This window comes from Cantharellus anzutake, assembly GCF_015039405.1.
Source record: "Cantharellus anzutake strain C23 chromosome Unknown EI90scaffold_32, whole genome shotgun sequence".
In the NCBI taxonomy this organism is placed as follows: Eukaryota; Fungi; Basidiomycota; class Agaricomycetes; order Cantharellales; family Hydnaceae; genus Cantharellus; species Cantharellus anzutake.
Window position 1 is genome coordinate 792065 of NW_024066982.1, and position 19104 is coordinate 811168.

General features: G+C 49.8%; 4 protein-coding genes across 4 annotated transcripts; 3 read left to right on the forward strand and 1 right to left on the reverse strand.

The window, feature by feature from the left end:
• Positions 1 to 4303: 4303 nt before the first annotated feature.
• EI90DRAFT_3063521 (uncharacterized protein) lies at positions 4304 to 4973 on the forward strand. The gene has a single exon (XM_039060735.1). It carries the CDS (start codon positions 4476 to 4478, stop codon positions 4842 to 4844), a length of 369 nt encoding a protein of 122 aa, XP_038914744.1. The 5' UTR covers positions 4304 to 4475; the 3' UTR covers positions 4845 to 4973.
• Positions 4974 to 5091: 118 nt separating this feature from the next.
• On the forward strand, positions 5092 to 5546 carry EI90DRAFT_2885684 (uncharacterized protein; the record flags this gene model as incomplete). The annotated part of the gene is made up of 2 exons (XM_039053958.1): positions 5092 to 5272; positions 5326 to 5546. Coding segments are annotated over 2 exons (402 nt in total), but the record flags the coding sequence as incomplete, so codon positions are not given.
• Positions 5547 to 5551: 5 nt separating this feature from the next.
• On the forward strand, positions 5552 to 6186 carry EI90DRAFT_3063528 (uncharacterized protein; the record flags this gene model as incomplete). The annotated part of the gene is made up of 1 exon (XM_039060736.1): positions 5552 to 6186. A coding segment is annotated over one exon (391 nt), but the record flags the coding sequence as incomplete, so codon positions are not given.
• A 2118-nt stretch (positions 6187 to 8304) lies between these two features.
• EI90DRAFT_3125522 (uncharacterized protein) lies at positions 8305 to 18231 on the reverse strand (the record flags this gene model as incomplete). The annotated part of the gene is made up of 6 exons (XM_039063838.1): positions 8305 to 8375; positions 8437 to 11635; positions 11691 to 14411; positions 14466 to 14567; positions 14624 to 16152; positions 16206 to 18231. 6 exons carry the CDS (start codon positions 18229 to 18231, stop codon positions 8305 to 8307), a joined length of 9648 nt encoding a protein of 3215 aa, XP_038914747.1.
• Between the last annotated feature and the right edge of the window lie 873 nt (positions 18232 to 19104).

Here is a 19104-nt window from a genome sequence, read left to right on the forward strand (position 1 = left end):
CAACTGCCGATCGCCTGATCTATCGCCAGCAGAAAGTAGCTGAGATCACGGTACGTCGAAATTCCCTGGCCGCTCGTGGCCCCATAAGCATTGTCTCATGCCATTTCCAGCTCTTCCCAGGACCCAAGGTCGTGCTGTTTGCGCTGGAGTTTCTGGGTCTGTGCACGGTGTTGGATAGTCTACCAATAGCGTGGCGCTTCCAAATGAACGACACTATTCCTAATCTTCAGAGTGAATTCGACATGCTAATAACGTTGGAGTTGAAGTTGGTCTGCCGCCAGTGGACCACTCTCCTTTGCGTGTCGAATCATCGAGACAATGAGATAATGATAGCACTATCTCGCGCTGTGCCATCATTTCTTCACTGGATTGCAGCAATGGGGATCATGGGCGAAATAGATCAAGCTTGCCGAGGACTGAAAGAACTGGCGCAATGGCTGGTATGTTAAAAGTTTAAATGGATAACCTATCGCTCACATCATGTCTCCAAGGAATCCGACGAGCAAAGTACCGACACATGTCGTGTGGTTTATGACTTATGCCGTCTGGTCATGCAATCTAAGAGTGCATTAGCGCTCTCATCCTTATCCATACTCGGGAGTAGCCACCCGTTTATTCCGTTAGGTTCCTCATTGAATGCTACATTTCCGACGAAAGGGAATGCTAAATGCCGGATTGTTGCTCGTGACATGGACAGCGGTCATTCGTGGCCATCGCAGGTAATGAAGATTCCCATAAGTGGAATCTTGTCAGCGACATTTTCACCAGACGGCCGTTATCTAGCCTCCGGCTCATCGAATGGAAGCGTGTGTGTTTGGGATGCAACGACAGGGGCGCTTTTCCGCGAACTGAAGGGTCGTGGCACCGGTTGGGTAGGGTCTGTTGCATTTTCGCCAGAAGGTCATCTTGCCTCGGCCTCGAATGACTGCGTCGTGCGGATCTGGGATCCGGTGACGGGAGGACTGCTTCGAGAATTGAAAGGGCATGCTAGTTGGGTTAGGTCTGTAGCCTTTTCACAGGATGGTTGTCGTCTGGCCTCAGCCTCGAACGATCGTACAGTCTGTGTCTGGGATGTTGCCGCAGGAACACTCCTTCGACAGCGGAAGGGACACTCTGGTTGGGTTAGGTCCGTCGCCTTTTCACCGAATGGCGATCGTCTAGCCTCCGCCTCGGAAGATCACACCGTATGTGTTTGGAACGAGAATGATTGGGAGGGACTGTATAGTTGGGAGGGACTGTCTGGTTGGGAGGCGTTGTATGGTTGGGAGGCGTCGCATGGTTGGGACGGGGGGGATGGAGATGGGGTGCTTCTTCGAGAACTCAAAGGCCATACTGCTCAGGTATGGTCCGTTTCATTTTCGCCAGATGGCCGTCATCTGGTGTCGGACGATCGGAATATGCGTGTCTGGGACGTGGAGACCGGAGCCCTTGTCCGAAAACTGGAAGAACACGCTCATTCCGTCTCATTCGTTAAATTCTCACCCGATGGCCGTCATCTGGTCTCAGCCTCCCTAGACGGTACCCTACGTATCGGGGACACGGCGTTTGGAGCGCCTACGCGTGAACTGAGAGGCCACACTGCTTCGGCCTTGTCGGCGGAGTTCTCGCCAGATGGCAGTCTTGTGGTGTCATCCTCAGATGATGGTACCATGCGTGTGTGGCAAGTGACAGGAGTATCTGATCGAGAACGGAAGGGGCACACCGGCTCAGTATTGTCCGCCGAATATTCGCCCGATGGTCGTCATCTAGTTTCAGCCACTCAGGATGATGTCGTGTGTATCTGGGATGCTGCGGACGGGCGCTGTATTGGACAAAGACAGCTAGGTTGGGGCTTTGACCCTCGTCATATTTCATTCTCCGCCGACGGCTTGACGATCCGGGTCCAAGGTCCAACGGAGACGGAAGATCTGAGCTTCCCGGATTTAGAGAATATATCCCCCCAGCTTCACCGCTATTCTTCCAATCTAATCCATCCCCTGTCTGCCTTGACCACAATGCTCTTTGTATCAAGCAAGGAGACACTAGTCTTTACGTCTGTTGGCTCCCCGACTACTTTGAACCCAGTACCCCTATCGCAGCACATGGGAATAATGTTTGCATTGGCGGAAAGGAGGGGATGATTGCATTTCTCAATTTGGATGGACTTTTGCCTCCCAGTGTGCAGTAGTATTTTTAGACTGTCACCAAATCTGCGCCTTCGCCGAATTTACCGCACCCTGGGGTATTGTAATATGGAGGTAGATGGAATGACTACAGGGTTAACTGTATTTCCACAGAATCGTCCGTCGCTAGGTTGTTCTATTACTCCCGCCCTCCGTATTCAGATGGAATAGTTTACGGGTCGACGGTCGCATTGTTATCTCGCCTACCTGCTCGATCATCACATTCTGCGCGTCATTGCTCAACAAACTTCTATCATTCTAGGGAAAACAAAAAAATTCCGGCCTTCGGGAGCTTGAGAGGGGGATTTCTGGAACAATCTGACAATGGCTCATAGTAACGAGAATATCAACGAACTCGATCACCTAAAAAAATGGGTGGGCAAAAACCTCTTCTCCCTTCTCCGTGGCCACCCCGGAAGTTTCTCCAAGTTAGCACCCAAGGCATCCCTTCGTATTAGCTGGACATGTTGGTTCTACGACTCATAAGAGGGTGAGATTAAATAGGGAAATTGATCCAATTGTCGCCGAGGGTCTTATCGAGAGGGTCAACGTTGCTTCTTACCTTTTATTCCACACTCTCAGCTATTGATTGGTTGGGCCCCGATTCCTGCTGTAAATTAAATCTGCACCTATAATCTGCCTTTCTTTGGACACCATTGCACTGTCAGGGAACGCGCATCATCATTCGTGCTCAATAGGCGGGTGGTGGGGCTTGAGTGCGACGCCAGACCGCTGGTCACCCACCCATACTTGATATATTTTCGCACACTTGCGTCCAATTCTAACATTAGCGGGTGAGATCTCGACAATGCAATAGCAAATCCAGTGATAATGATGTCATGCGTGTGCGCAAATACCTCACATTGGGAAGTGTAATGCGGTCCAAATTGATGAATGCAGTCGCAGCCCCCTCTCGCTCAACGATTCCCATGTTGTGCGATATGAGAAATGGGCATAAAGCCGACAGACGCGAAGGGCGATATTTCCCTCCTTGATGCCAAAGGCATTGTGGTGGCAAAAGTAGGATGAGGCAGACCGGATGAGGGACCATGGAATCGGAGTTATCTCTTCTAAGCCCGGAATACCCAAATATTTCGTCGCTGTCGGACCGTTGACACGAATCATTATTCAAAGTAATCTATGGAAAATGGCAGTCGACAAGGATCGATATCCAGATCGAGCTGTCTCTGTTCAATGCAGCTCCCACCGACAGCATTTTAGAGGCACACGATGCAATCGGGAGGCTGAGACCAGATGGCTGCCATCGGGAGAAGATTCGATGGAATATGACCTTTCAGGAACCCCTGTCGCCATACCCCACCAAACAACTATGATACCATCATCCAAGGCTAGGTGTCGGCCATCAGGTGGTGATGTTGAGAGGTCGCTATGCCCTTGAGGAAGGAATCTTCGGGTACTGAAGGGACATACCGAATAAATATTCTTTCCACCAAATGGCTGTTATCTAGTTTCAGATGATGGCAATGTGCGACTGGCGGGAGGCATTGACGCATCAAACCAGCTGCCTTACATGCAACAAACGTTAGGAAAATCCGAGGATTGTGCTGCTAGGAAGAAAGTAAAATAGTCTGTATATATATTTACCGGCCACCACCAGATTCGACAGCGTCCAAAACGGAGTGGGTGAAATTAGACTTGGTTTTTAATTTTAGCAGTCTGGAGATCCCCCTCCGCAGTGCTGCCGACGAATCCATTGAACAGGCTCGATTATATAATATGAGTGGCTTCCATGATCAAGCTCTCTTCGGCGTCAGCTTGACGATGGTGCCCCCATCGGAGACGGCATACACAGACTCAGACATTCGTGGTTACAGCACTTGACTCGGCTGTGTCGTGGGTTTGACAAAGACCGCATATAGAAATCTATTGCTATGCCGCCGCAAGGAGTATGTGCCCCTTACATAAACGGAAGAAACCACTTAGACGCTGCCAAGGACGAGCCAGGCACATTATCAAATTCTTCGGTACCTGATTAGGTGTGGGACGTAGATCTACGTCCGATGGGCCTGTGAAGTGCGGGAACCCTCACGCAGTAATAAGGGGACTCGGAAGGGATGGAGGCTGTCTCCCTTCGCTTTGGTCCCGGATTACGCACATTACGCGTCGGCATCAGCCGACAAACCAAGTGGCTGGAATGGGAATCCTGGGATCCTGGCAAGGAAATGCTGCTTGTGCAGCCAGACCCTTCAGGTTTCAGGATATGGGATACTCTCGAACGACGTTTGCACAACCTGTCCCTCATTCTTGTCTACTACCTTGTCGTCTCTTTTCTTGCTATGCCCTCCACGTCTAATGGAACCGAAAATACCGCCTAATTTCAGCGAACCTCAAGTTGCTAAGGGTAACCCACCCTTGCGGTCAGGAATACGGGAACAACTACAGGCATTGATCAGCAACAAGAAACGACAACTTACCCTCGTGGGGACTCTCGGGCAACGGCTCCTTAGCCAAGAGATTGAGCTCGAGGAACGTATACAGCGAATGGTCGAGGCAGAAATTGGGGTGCCGCAGTCCAGCGATTCTAGAGACATTGCGCCCACTAGAGATGAGCTGGAAAGCTTGGGAAGGACATTGAAAACATGGGAGGTGGAGAACCAAGAGACCTGGGTTAACGCCCTTGCCCTTGATACATTAGTAGGTGTAAGCATTGGAGACTTGTAGATCATTCACATTATTTCTATGGGTGGTTTATGGCGAAAAGCCGGATGTTGACCCACCCATTGCACCATCATTCCCTTCCGGCTCCTCATCAGGTGGGGATATGTCTTCTCACCCTGAAGTAACCCGAGCGGCCACCCAATCGCCATGGCGTACCAAAAATGCGAGCCTGCGGAAGGCAAAAGACGTCAGTGAGATAGATTGGTATTCAGACGATGTGAGTACGCTACTCCATTCCTATTCACAGCGGGATTATTTAAATAGAATCACAATCGAGACCGGAGATCCATCGACGGGCGAAAACCGCCGCATACGTGCGCTGGTGGGCGAACGTGACAGGGCCTTACAGGAGCTGAGGGAGCAAAGAGATGATCTGGAGCGTAGCGTGGAGAGCCTCCGGGCATCGTTCAGAAAACATCAAGCAAATGCTGGTTAGTTGAAGTTTGATGTAGTTGCAGATCTGGCTTAACCTGCAGACCCACAGAGAAAAATAGTGAGGAGATTTGGAATCTGGAGTGCGCACTTCAAGAACTACGGGAGAAACTGAACAAAGCGAACTCATCCACACAGAGAGCGGAAGCGGAGAATAAGCGCACGCTAAAACAGCTTGTCTCTGCCCAAGAAACCATAAATTCACAGAGGGACGAGACAGAACAGCTGCAAAGCTTTTTGGACAATATGAAATCCAAGCATGAGGTTGATATTGCTCAGATGAGAAAAGCTGTCGCTAGTCATCAAAGGGAGAAGAGTGACTTGGAAACGGCTCTGGATGTCTTGAAATCTGAGCTGGCCAAGAAGTCCGTCTCTTTGCCAAATCGCTTTGGGTCTACGAACGGGGAAGCTGGGCTGCAAGAGCCCTTGGACGTCAAATCCAAGCGAGAGATTGATATCACCCAGCCCATCCCCGCGCTGTTGAACGAGTACGACAAGGCTTCACAGGGAACAAAGGAGGAAAAAGGTGATTTGGGTCTCGGCTTTGAGAGCGTCCACAATGCTGGCCAGTCAAGGCTTGTTATAGTTGCAGGTCCGGCCTCACTTACAACTCCTAGAAAATTTGAGGTTGGAGCAGGGACTTCAAGAAATACGAGAAAAACCGAATAACGCGAATGCACCAACCCACAGAGCACAAGCTGAGAACAAGCACGCACTGAAGCAGCTTAGCACTTTCCGGGAGAGTATCGATGCGCAAAAGGGGGGTATAGAACGGCTACAAAGCTCCTTGGACGATATCAAAAGGAAACATGAAAGTGATGTCGCTCAGATGAGAGAAATTGTCGCCAGCCTTGAGAGGGAGAAGAATGATTTGCAAACCGCCCTGGATAATTTGAAATCTGATTCAGCACAGAAGTCCAGACCTAGGCGAACTTGCTTTGGGTCTCCGGTGACGCGCAAAGATGCCGCGGGGACGAAGGGTAACGAAGAAATTTTCACACGCGGTGACTCCCCACGTTGGAGGTACGCTGCGAGCAATTTGCGCTCTCCAGCTGATGACGTAGCTCACAAAATCTTAGGTGGGCATGGTGTTGTCTCGAGTGTTGAGGACGACGGTAGTTTCAATGGAGTGGGGGAGGACTGTAGACGCTATTGGGTGAAGGATTGGGGAGAATCCACGAGAGTGTTGTGAAATCGCAAGAAGTAACTGCAAGCCAGGCGTTCTGGTGCCTGTTCGCGTCTAGGATTGGACACAATAGTGCCAACAGCACAGACTAGGCCAGACTGCAGCCGTAATTATCAACAAACATATATCACTTCTTGCTTCCAAGTCTTGGTGCAGCCCCCTATACTTTGTAGATTTATAGACAATGTGCTATCGCCGATTCCTATATGAATGCCAGCGGGTTTGTTTTCAGGTGCTTCGAACCCAATCATGAATGGGGAAGGCTTATCGGCGTTGTGTCGCCCAAGATTGATTTCCGTGCAGTGTGTGACATCCTATCGTTTTGGAACGCTAGGATCGAGAGTGCAAAGACTTGCTCTGTTCGTTTTTTTCTGACTGGTCGTCAGCAGCCCCCTGAGATAAATTGCGGAATAAAAGTAGAAGACAACAAATTAAATAAGTTTGATCTGAGAATAATAATACCCATCCAAGCATATTCGGTGTCGAAGGCTTGACGCAATTGAAATCATGCATGTTCGTAGAGGGCCAGTAAAGGGACCGGTCGCCTGGGACTTGGGAAGCCGACGCACGATGTGGTGGCCGAAACGAGATGGATCACTCCGAGTCACTTGGTCGCCAATTCCCACGAGTGAAGGCGAAAATGGTGTGATCATCAGTTGGGTCAGAATTGACCAAACCACCAGCCACCGGCCCCAAGCACCCCTGCATTCTTCTTTGCCGTCCCTGTTACCATGGGGGCCAACAATTGCGCTTTTAGCAATATTTTTTATCGCATCTCCTACGTGATATCCAAACACGAGTTGGAACAGGCGAGAATAGACTAGGCTCCCTTTGTGATCGAGAGGTCGGGCTTCCACGAAAATGCATCGCTCCATCAACAATATCTCATATCACTTGTACAGACGGCACCACCCATGGGAGATCTGACATTACTTTGCCTCAAACTGGAAGATGATGAGGCTACCGCTTTTGAAAGTGTTTCCTTGACACATATTCAGGTCTATCTATGGCTCCGACCATGGGATTATTGCGTCATACCCCCGTCTGCTGCATCAGTGTAGACTGAACAATAGCACAAGCTTGGTCTTAATTATGTGGCCTCCTGATTGTCGCGCACATCAATATGCACTCTTGATTGTTGCTCGAGTTCCAATGTGGTGACTAGATCCTGGAAAGCCAGATTTGTGGAAACAGGGGATAACCACGATACCAACTTGAAATTCGTCCCATTTGCAAGATCCAAAACAAAGACAGCTGAGCATGAGCAAGAGTTTGCGCGCATGCGACTGCTCCATGGAGTTCACTCTCAGTAGAATTGCCTAGACAGCAAATAACACTTCCCAATATTTCCAGCATAAATGTGTGAATGTCGCATCGCTTTTTTGTCAATGGTGAAATCGATAGGTTATCGTGCATGAGACGTGAGGGCGGGGCATGGCATACGGGCAAGAGGGGCATGGGACAAGCGTCCATGCCGCCACGTAGATATGTATGACACGGCGTTGCAACATTCTCTTCTGTGTCCCATGGGCGTCTCGCTGCTTTGCCTTAGACTTTTCTCTTTCGTGTTGGTCTTTATGACTGACGCGCACTCACGTATCCTAGCGTAAATTCGCTACCTTTCTAATACGGCAACCGAACACTGTAGGGTTGCTGTGGGATCCACGCCAGTGCGCGGTAATACCATACACAGTCTGTACGGGCGTGACAGTGGGACTGCACCGATCGGATGTGGGGTTCCGCTGGCCGAGAGGCTCTAAGCTCATTTATATAATGGTATATACGCCTACTGCGAATTTGCAAGCTGGACAATCAAATACATAATCGGTTATGGTGTATATTCGGTCAAAACTCCTCTGGCTGTATGAATGCTCCATTAACAATTCGTCCAAGATGAGTAGAGGCATAGGACGTTCCTTGAGCGTGGCGTGTTAGCGTGGGTACTTCGGGCTGCTAGAATCAGATGGAACAACTTACCCTTCCTCCGGAGGCTTGTTAGCTTGCGGATGAAAGGCAGAGGAGTGATATCAAAGGGGCAGGCTAAACTCATTTCCCGAGTACGCTTCTTGGGTAGGACAAAACCATCAATTTGTGTTTCTACTTCGTTCCTCCCATCATGACTGGTGTTGATTCCCAGAAAATTGCAAAGTTCAAGATACGTTTCGAAGTCGTTGATGTATAATTGGCCTGAGAATATATTGAGCTGCGAGACTGTGAGCCTCTCCGGGTAAGTCCACGTCGTTGGTAGAGATGGGATTGTATAAAATTTGAGATCATCGAAGGATCTCATCGGCTGACTCGTTCTTGGAGAGTACACGTGCAACCTGATGTTGCAGCTGCGGCGGATTTCCGGGAGCAACTCGTTCACCTCAAAAGGACTGCTCACCACGAGCTCCGGTCCGTGAATACTAGATAGTATCCAGTTCACGGGCCGAAGAAACTCGATGCCTTTCCGTGCATTCGAACCCTTGATTGTGGTGATGAAGTCGTTGGTTGCAAGAAGGTTGCGTGACCACTTGGTGTCTTGCTGATACCGAGGAAGGATTGTGACTGAAGAAAAGAGAGAGATGAAAGCACGAGAAAATGGTGGGATTTGACCATCGCGCACGAATGATACGACATCAGGATGGAGGCGATGGCGGGCAGGCCGTAAAGATGGTGGTGACTCGACCTCCGGCTCACGCCTAGGCTCGTGGGTTACTTCGCGTTCCTGCTCTTCTGCCATTTTCACCAGCCAACTCTCCGTAGAGGATGAGAAATTCTCACTCCTCTGCTTGATCTCACGACAATCGGCTGCAGGATGAGACAATTCCTGTTCCAGTGGCCTGGAGGACGATGGTGCCCCATACATTTCCTCGAGAGACTTCAACTCGGGTCTCAACCAATATTTTTCTAACACTGAGGTGCGGGGGATGAAGGATGTCCAAAACTCTTCCCATTTTGCTAACACTGAGGTGCGAGGGATGGAGGATGTCCAAAATTCTTCCCATGCGCATTGCCTATTGATGTAATGAATGCCTTGCTCTCTCCAGTCACAACTATAACGCCGTAGGCCGGCACATGTCTCCCTGATGGACCAGGAAAGAACGTCATATACACCGATTCGTTCTCCATGGATCTTTTTAGAGAACTTGCGGATTTTGCGATCCACATCAGGAGGGGCGAGAAAAAGGACAGATTGCCCCCTACCCAACCTGCGCATTCGCATACATCCTGAAGACATACCTGCTGATTCGATCATATCCTCATAGGAATAGGAAGGCTCACCTTGAACTAGTCTATCCTTTGTCACTTTCGGACCTAATGTAACTGCCGCACGATAATTGGCAGGCAATTTCAAGTCAGTGCCTCTTGTGTGGGAATCGTCCAAGTACACGAGGCAACGATCAAGCTGGTGTCTGTACGACGAAGAGATGAATGGTTCCGTTGCCCCATCACGCCTGATAACGAAGAGTTCGTCATCTTCGGAGAAGAAGATCGCAGCATCTATATCTACTGCCAAGACTTGCGAAAGCCATATCGATGCTAATTCCTTATTGGAGAATTCCAACATCTGGGCACCCACATCCAACAAAACTCGAATTTGGGGTGTTTCCCTGACGATGACGTCCAGAAACTCGCTACTGACCACGCTTTGGTAGTGATCGTTCTCAGGCTGCAGCATCAAATTCAACACCTTAGCATTTGTACCCAATTGCGCAGGGATGTCATCCTGTTGAATAGAAGTGGGGAGAAGATAGCGGTTGTCATTGGTGCCACTGAAACCCGTCGTTATGTGTTGCCTTCGTTCGGCAATGTCCCAACCCGATGTGGAGAGTTTTTGAGGAAATGTCTTGGCTTCCTTCGGAAAAACAACCTGACAGAGGAAGAAGTTAATCGTCGATGGGTTCCTTTCGAAAGCTGGATAGAGATGCTGGATCTTTTGTTCGCGGTCATCCGGGTTGAAACTACTGTAATTGTGGAGGAAGTCTGGTACCAAGCAATTGTCCTTAATCCACCTGCAATATTCCGCTACAGGGTCTTCTAGTTCGTTGATATGCTTGAAGCATATATCAAGCTGATCGTAAGATAATCCGCCATAGTAGTAGCTGAGGTATGTCAGAGAGATGCAGACGTCCGGGTGACTGAACTCTGCTCTCAGTGCAGGCACATCCTTTGCACGATAGGGCACCGCGAGAAGCGACCGCGTTAGGTCAAGCCCATAGTCTACTCGCCACCTACGTCCACTGAGAACGTACATAAGTATCCCATGCGCAAAAAGGCCTCTCAACAGGAGCAAAATGCTCCATAGATGGTTGTCACTGCGACAGTAATTTCGCAATTCAGGAAGTGTTCCAGGGTCCCTTTGGGCGATGAAAGCCTCTGCTTCTCGTCGCACCCCTCCATGAAATAGCCTGAACGGAGGTAGATCAGGAGACTCCCCTTGCATTATTCCTTGTAAAAGAGATTTCAAAATTTGGACGCCAGCTTCATGTCTGAGGATACGAAGTCGAGGGAAGTATCCGTCTCGTTTCTCGAGCTCGAGACCCCCTTGAGAAGCCAGCTGATCAAGAAGCCCGCCCCTACTACGCAGGATGGAAAACACATGCTGCACCGTAGTCCATCTGACAGGCTGAGGACCTAGGGGCTGCTGAGCGCCAATTGTATACACAAGTCGGCACTTGACCGCCAGAATCTCGTCACTCTCGTCCAAAATGTCCCTAACATTTGCATCCAGCCATCGCTGCAGCTCCAGCAGTGCATTTGGAGTCGGAATTCCCTTGCGCCTGGCCGATGAGAGCTGTCGTTCCAAACCCGTGAGTTTGAACGACAGGACATGTTCAGGCTGCATAACCAGTATGCCACCAGTATCCATGCATTCATGATAGATTTTTCGAAAAACATCCGAATCCGTTGCGATAGCACGGGAAAACGGCAAACAATATATTCGCCGATTCGCTAAGCCACTCAAGCGTCGAACCAGTGACTGGAATGTTTGATTTGCTAAGGGCTTTGGCACGACGATTCTGACTAGTTTTTGTCCATCTGCTAGAGATATGGCAATAAGCGGAACGATAACGGACGATTTCCCCTCCCCCATATTGAGCTGAAGGATGGTATTATCCTGTGAGCGAGGAACCATCATGTTATGTGCAACATCAACTTGAAGAGGGCGTGCAAGAAAGTTGGAGTCAATCTGAGAATCTCGGAGAGTCAATCCCGTCGTCCACGCTGACAAACGACACGCTCACCTGGACGAGCAGCCAGTCGTCAGAGATGTCATGCAGATCAGGATAACTCGAACATTCCTTCAGAAATTCGTCGGTTTTGGGTCCTAATCTCACCAATCTCTCCGATCGCTGCCAAAGCAGTATGGACTGGGCGAGGTGGATGAGAGCATTCTTCCATTCGGGGGATAATTTAGTTGTTGAACGGGATGAGAATGATAGGTGGTGCAGCAACGAACGGGTGGTGCTCTTCGGCCATAGTCCTGCAACCCGGATAACCTCCTGTACTCGCTCGGACTGAGGGTCTGGATTGAGTGCCCGTCGAATTTTCCCTAACACATGAGAGAGGTGGGATTGGTACATCTGGTGATCGCGGTGAAGCTCTTCTCGGAGGGATTCTACTTGCTCCACGCTGATCTGTATGTCATCATGCAATGCATTGTAGCTAGCCTCGAGATTAACCGCATATTTCTGGGATATCGGTTCGTGGGATGAACGGAGAGTTGAAATGAGAGCTTTGAGGCTATTGCGTTCCGAGGACGGTTTGATGGTCAACCATCTTTTCGTTTTCAGAGGGGAAGGTGTACGCGCAAGAATCGGAGGTTGTCGGAGAAAGACGTTACTGTATGATACAATGGACGGATTCACTTTTGCAAGTTGCAAGGAGGTTGAAAACGAATATATCGGTGGAACCGGAGCATCTGAAGTCCAAGTCTGGTGTTTGTCCAATATTGTCTGGACTGCCAGAATGTGCTGGCGTAATTCCCAGTTTCTAAACCACTGTTCAAACGACTTAGTCACATTGACCATGGCGTCAGAGATGTTGATCAGCCACACATCGCCATCCGGCAGACTTGGTAATGTTGGCGCTCCTGTAGGTTCATGATCCCATTGAGCGATTAATTTTTTGACAAGAAAAGAAACTTGAGAAGATGCTCGGCGACTCAATGTGCCTGGACGGATCGGTGCCATGATGATGTCATAGAGTTGGGGTGCATTTGGTTTGTAGCCCATGCGCAAATTGTATTCAGGCCACAACGGCGGATCAATGGAACGAAACTCGGGGTAGCGTGCGAATGCAAGTAAGACAGGGACCAAATCCTCGTATCGATCAGTAGAGTAGCCCAGCGCCGAAAGACTAAACAACAGTTTGAAACGAGTATGGTTTCCCCAACCCTCCGTTCGACAGGCATTGTACAAAGGAATCCATTTGCGTGGCATGCTCAGGGACAGCCATTCCTTGCTAAATCCCAAACGCACATCCGACAAGTGGTTGGGGGAAGAACCTCTAATGTTCTCCGTCCACGATTCCATGTGAGACAAAAGGGCTTTGGGGGTCTTTAGCCGAAGAGGACAATGGTACACCAAGCTAGAGGCATTCGATGCGGCACGAATACGGGTGGTATCGAGTCCTTTGTCTGCGTCCCAAGATTTACGTACCACGTCCCTGGGTTCGTCCCTGGATTTATATATCACGTCTACACCCCGCATGCCCCATGGAACATCAGGGCCGTACCAGACTGCATTGTGACATCTAGCACGGGAAAGCAGGTGTAGTTCTCTCCAATTGCGTTCCGATTCTCCAATACCCATGGAAGGGTCAAAGACACGCATTTCATCAACCCATTTGAAAATAGATTGGGCCTCATCCCAAAAGGCACCGTGTTGGACAAGCGGACTAAGTGCTTTATTCCAAACGGCTTCTCCAATACCACCCTCCCAAAGCCGATCTAAATGCTGCCTCCGCCTCCGTTCCCGTTCCCGTCCCCATTCCCGACGCCGTTTATCGGGCCACTCATCGGGCGGTTCATCGGGCGGTTCCCGAATCCTTGATGGCGTTAACGCCGATAGCCAACGCAGAAGCTGCCGCTCCCAGTCACCAAGACTTTGGAACGATTTGCAACGTGCTGATCGAAGGATTTGGATCGCTTCCTCGACTCCTGGCAACGACGTTAGAGGGTCAGGTAAGCAGTAACTAGTAACGGCATGAAGAAGTGACTGGAATAATGTGCTGAACAAGCTCCCATCTCCAACCAGACGACCCAGTAAGACATCAACGTCATAATCACAATATTTGACGTGCAACGATCCCGAATTATTAATCGTTACCGTGACGTGGTCTCCGTCACTTGCGATAGACACATCCCCGGTCGGGATTATGACGCGCCTCGAATAATTAAGCTCCACGCCAGGAGCGATATCTCCCCTGCGGCGCAAAACCAACTGACTGCGGAGGCCCAGCATTGTGCCTGTTGATTGATTACTATCTACTTCGAAACCCGGAAAGTTCGATGAATGAAGCTTTCCACCCTTCAGGACGAAGGAGAGCTGGATTCGGGGAAGATCGATGCGCAATTCTTGCATTGACGACCTTTCCATTGTGATAAGAATGTTATCTTCAGGTTCAAGTGGATGAAGGATAGCACGAATCATCTCCCCTGTGCGGCTTTGACAGTCAACGAGCCTGACAGAGGTCCCTTTATCCATGACCCATGTGGAGCATGCAGTGCGACGGAGGTGCCAGTTTGATTGGGAGGATGTCCAGGGTGCCTTCTTAGGCCGCAGCTCAATCTGACAAGTAGATAACTCCATCCAATGAAAATATTCCGTCACCAGGATAGACGGTAGATCCCCTTGAAAGATTTCACGTGGTAATAATTCCAAGACCCGATAGTTCTTCCCATCAAGCGCAGGGGATCTGGTTCGTAGAATGGGCCTTCCATCTCGCCACCCAAAGTGAATTGTCTGTTTAATGGTGAGAATGAGTCAAGCCCGATTCCTTCATCTCCCTCGACGAACCTCGTCAGTATCCTTGGTTTCGAACTGAGACTCGTAGAACATATGAGCCTTGCTAACATAGTCCATGTCTTCCATATCCGATGGAACAACTTCCGGGCTTCTCTGCAAATGAACCGTGAATCGACGAATCTTACTATGGGTGGAGAATAGTCCCGTACTGCACCAAAGAGTTCTTTGTATATCGAATGCCCACGAATGTCAGATGGCAACCAACCAGGCGGTTTTCCATCAATGAGCAAAGCGCCACTTAATACGTTGAAATGAACGTTTTGTGTCCTTTGACCATCTACGGTAGTGGTCAACCAACGGTCGTTAGGCCTTGGTAGCCTTGCCCAGCAACATGCCGGATCGATACCACTCCAAACAGCTGATATTGCCCCGTTAATACCTAGCATGGTCCCCCTTTCCTGGATGCGGGTAACAAGAAGTTCTTCCATCCTGCAGGACAGGCGCTTGTCTCGGAGAAGTAACCGATGCAAATGAGGGTCTGCCTTAGTGAGGGTTTCTTGGGGACAGTGGCTACAAAGGATGATAGCACATTCAATGAATATGGCAACATCTTCCGGAGTTCGAAGGAGTTCGCCAGCATGGCACGCATCGACATCAAATGAGCTCCTACAAACCGCAGCTATTTGACATATTGCTCGCCGATATCTCCCCTGTTCAGTTTCAGTTCCAGCGTGTGATTGAAGTGCCAGAAGTTCGTGCAACCAGCGCAAAGTGGTGTCTCGTATCTTCTGGAGTAGTTTGTACGTTCTGTTGATGATCGGCTGTGCCACAGCCGAGACCAGCAGTCGAGAAGCTACTGTAGTGATACCCAGTGCTGTGATACCCTGACGCCAGTTCCCCTCTATATCCGTCCCCAGCTGTTCAAGGACGTTCAATAACACATTACCGAATGGCACCTCTTGTAAAACCTGGTGACATTCCCAAATGCCATCGCTGGAAAGGCGTCCGACTTGGCACACGGCCTGAGAGATGAGGTCATACACCTCCTCGCATTGAAAACGTAAATTTCCGGAGGGAATCTCTCGGGCAATATTGCACCATTGCAACCGGGCTCCAGCGCGCAACGAACCAAAGGCGATGAACCCGCGTAGGCTAAGCGAAGGGGGACATTCATGTTGGCTTGCAAGAACTCCGTTCGAGGTGTGGGATGTTCCCAACGCGAAGCGTTTTAAGGAAGCATATGGAGACTCTTCCGGTATCCGGATGGACGTTCTGTCGCTCAGATCGCAGTAACCAGATGGAGGATATATCCATCTGTGATGGTTGTTGTCCCACAGCCGACAGGAAGATGTATACGTGCGAGAGACACCGCCTTCCTTGTCTGGGATTTCCACCTCCGGTGCTAACGATATTCGTTGTTGAGAATTTGGGACGCTACGTTCTTTACCGATGAGGGACTTCCGTGAGCCTGAGCGGATATACGATTCCCCCGTGGTAAGTGTCCTTCCTTCCTTCGACGTACAGATGTCACGGAGAAGCCAATAAGTCGTCTCCCTCCAAGTCTTGAAAACCCTAGGAACTGCTCGTTCAAACACAATGATTTTGGCTCGTACTGGTTTTTGTGGAAGGGGCCATTCGCGAATAACTGTCCTCAGGGCTCTTGCCCGCCATTTGAAACGGCATTCTTCGCAAGATTCTGGGTGGTGCCAGGACCTCATGCGATCCACAGTGTGGGAGCCTAAAGATCTAGTTTAATGTCTAATCATGAGAACGTTTGCCTTCTTCGAGTACCTGCTCGTTTCATTATTTCCCAATATTCAGTACCTGCTTGTTTCATTATTTTCTTATATTCAAACTTCAGCAAGTGAAGCTCGCGAAGTTGTTGACTCATCATCGCTTGCTGCTCTATGGTGCTCTTAAGATCCTGGAGCGACGGGGACGAATCGAAAAATCTGACTGCGAAGGTTTCCGCGTCGACAACTTCTGAGAAGACCGACCGAGGGTCACTGCCAGCTTCGTGATACCGCTTGCGCAGGTACGCCTGGATCCTCGAGATGCGTTCCAACGGTTCGGCTTTCGAAAGCAGGAGGCCCTCATATAGAGTCAGTGGAACCTCAGGCGAATAATCCTTCAAGAGGGGACAGATAGTCGCTGCCAAAATGTCGAGTGCCATCCACAACTCAAAAAGCGTGAGGAGCATAATGGACTGTTCCGCTGGTGCCCCTTTGTACAAATCCCCGGCCTCATCGGCGTATGTCGTCATGTAATGAGAAATTAAGTCGCAAGCACTTTCGCAGTTGTGGTCGGAGATTTGCTGAGATACCCATTCGTCAATGTGATTTTTTACGCAACGCTCAAAATCCCAAAGCGCAACAAATCCATTGGCTTTTACTGCTGCCGAAAAAACCCCGGGTTCGTCGTCAAAGAGATTATTGAATAATCGTGGATGATGTGATTGGAATGCAGCATTAGGATCGGCGGGAATCCCCGGGACGAGAGCAGCACTGATGTAAGACCTGCAATTTTTCAAGTTGAGGCTAGTGTCCCCAATAACATCTAGCTCGTTTGGTGCCCACTTGGCTGCCCGCACGTGCGCATCCTGAATGCTCTTCCATCGATCTTGGAGCAGTTCTTCAGTATCAAGCGCAACCTCGTGGGCAAGTGTGACCAGAGACGGAGCTGCCCATGATCGGATTTTAAAGAGTCGGCGGCTGAGTTTGGCACGCATGCAATAGAGGATATGTCCCGGTAAGCGGTTCTCAACACCGCTCCGCAGAATCTTGGCCAGAAAGAGTATCATAAAAGACTTGTATTCGTTCATGTTCGAAGTGCCTCGGTGAATCGTAGTTTGCAAGGCAACACGGACAACGAGCCAGAGGGAGCTGCGCCTCCATGGGACAATATCATCCGCATGCTGCAAAACATCGTCCGATGTCCTCTTCTGGATGCGAGGAATGTCGGCAGGCTCTCCTAGTCCACGGAGTATCCCGGTCAGCAATTCAGTGATGTACTTCGGATGGGTTGTGCGCCTATTCGTGGAACGCCATCGCCATCGGGGTGCGAATGCGAATGTGCCGTTCTCGCGTTCCCATGGATCGCTGTCCATTGTGTCTTCATCCAGCGGTGGATCGCCGTCCATAGTGCCCTCTTCCCGCAGCTGATCACCATTCATTGTGTCCTCATCTTGCAAATAATCGTTATCTACTATGTCCTCGTCCAGCAGTTGATCACCGTCCACCATGCCCTCATCCTCACGTTGGCCCCCGTACATCTGGGTTAGGAATGCGGCCAATTCTTCTAGAAAATCCGGATCCTGCATAACATTGTTTCGAAGGGCAATTGCAGGTCCAGGAAAGGAGCGGATAAGCTTCCCTGTGCAGCGCATCACGGCTGTATTCATCGCTGATGCTTCGAAAATTTCGAAAATTGTTTCCTCCTCACCACAACGGATGATCACACCCGCGTTTTGAGCATGGACAAAAATGGCGATTGTATCTGCATCCAGAGATATTACTCCCACTGTTCGGCTCCAGCTTGTATCTAGTGACATTACCTCCAGTGCTCCTTCTTTTGATGCATTCGCTGATTCCAACCTCGGGTCTATGTTGATTCGTCGCAATGTACCCACCATTTTCAATAATGAATCCCACAATGCTTGGTGCTCAGGCGCAGCATGCTGCTGTCTGTAAAGCTTCATGCTCTTGCGAATAGTTGACAAAAGAAAATCTATGCGCTCCGGACTCTCATCCGCCTCTTGGGGCAACTTGGGAGGCATGAACACATGGTTGATGACGAAGTCTAGAAGATCATCCCCCATTGCGGGCCCTGAAGCGCAATAATCGAGAAACCTTTGTATTGAGACGTCGCAATGAAGGGGGAAGGGATATCGAATATCGTGAGTCGAAAATCAGTCGATCGGAATGCACCTCTCTAGTTTTCATCCTACATCAATATTATCCTCGTGCCCGAGAGAATGCTCTTTGACACACCGGTGAAAACTTTGAATCACGGTTTCCTGCTAACCGTGCCAATGTCAGCCTAAGCCTGAGTATGGTGTAGATCAGCTCGGTGAAGAGAGCTCGAGGCGTGTGTGTAGCTTGGCCAGTATCGGGTCAGAGCTATCAAGGGGCATTCTTCATGTAATTTGACCACGAGTGTAGTGCCTGATGGTTCTGTGGGATTCCATAGCATTCATTTGGCCTTGAGGACAGCAGAACCGGATAGTTGAATGCGGGAGTTCCATTTTTGGAGACTAGCTTATGATGTGTTTATGTGAGATATATGTACACTTGAACGAACGCTGGAAGGATGTGTGGCAGTGCGAACAGGCAACAAAGCGGCATCCTGCCTCCACACACGTTTCGTCCCTGGCCAGTCACCGGTCCCACCCGTGTCGGTGGACGATACCAAGACTCCTAACCCTCTCAACGACCCATCAAATTCTACCCAACGGCAAAGAGCATCGAAGACAGTTCCTGTCCTTTGCTTCTATCTCTACTGCGGCGTTCAGATAGGAAAGGGGTTCTTCTGTTACGACGCCGCTACTAGCTCCGACGTCCAGTTGCATCTTCGATCTCCATGTGCACCCCCATTAAACTTAATTAGGCCCCAGGATTTCCACAGCTGACCCTGGTCGAAGATTTCCTTGTCTATGTGAGAATGAACTTCCTGATCGAGCTGGGCTTTACTC

Excerpts from the sequence above, each read along its gene's own strand:
- EI90DRAFT_3063521 (XM_039060735.1), top strand. The coding sequence starts at position 4,476 with ATGGAACCGAAAATACCGCCTAATTTCAGCGAACCTCAAGTTGCTAAG.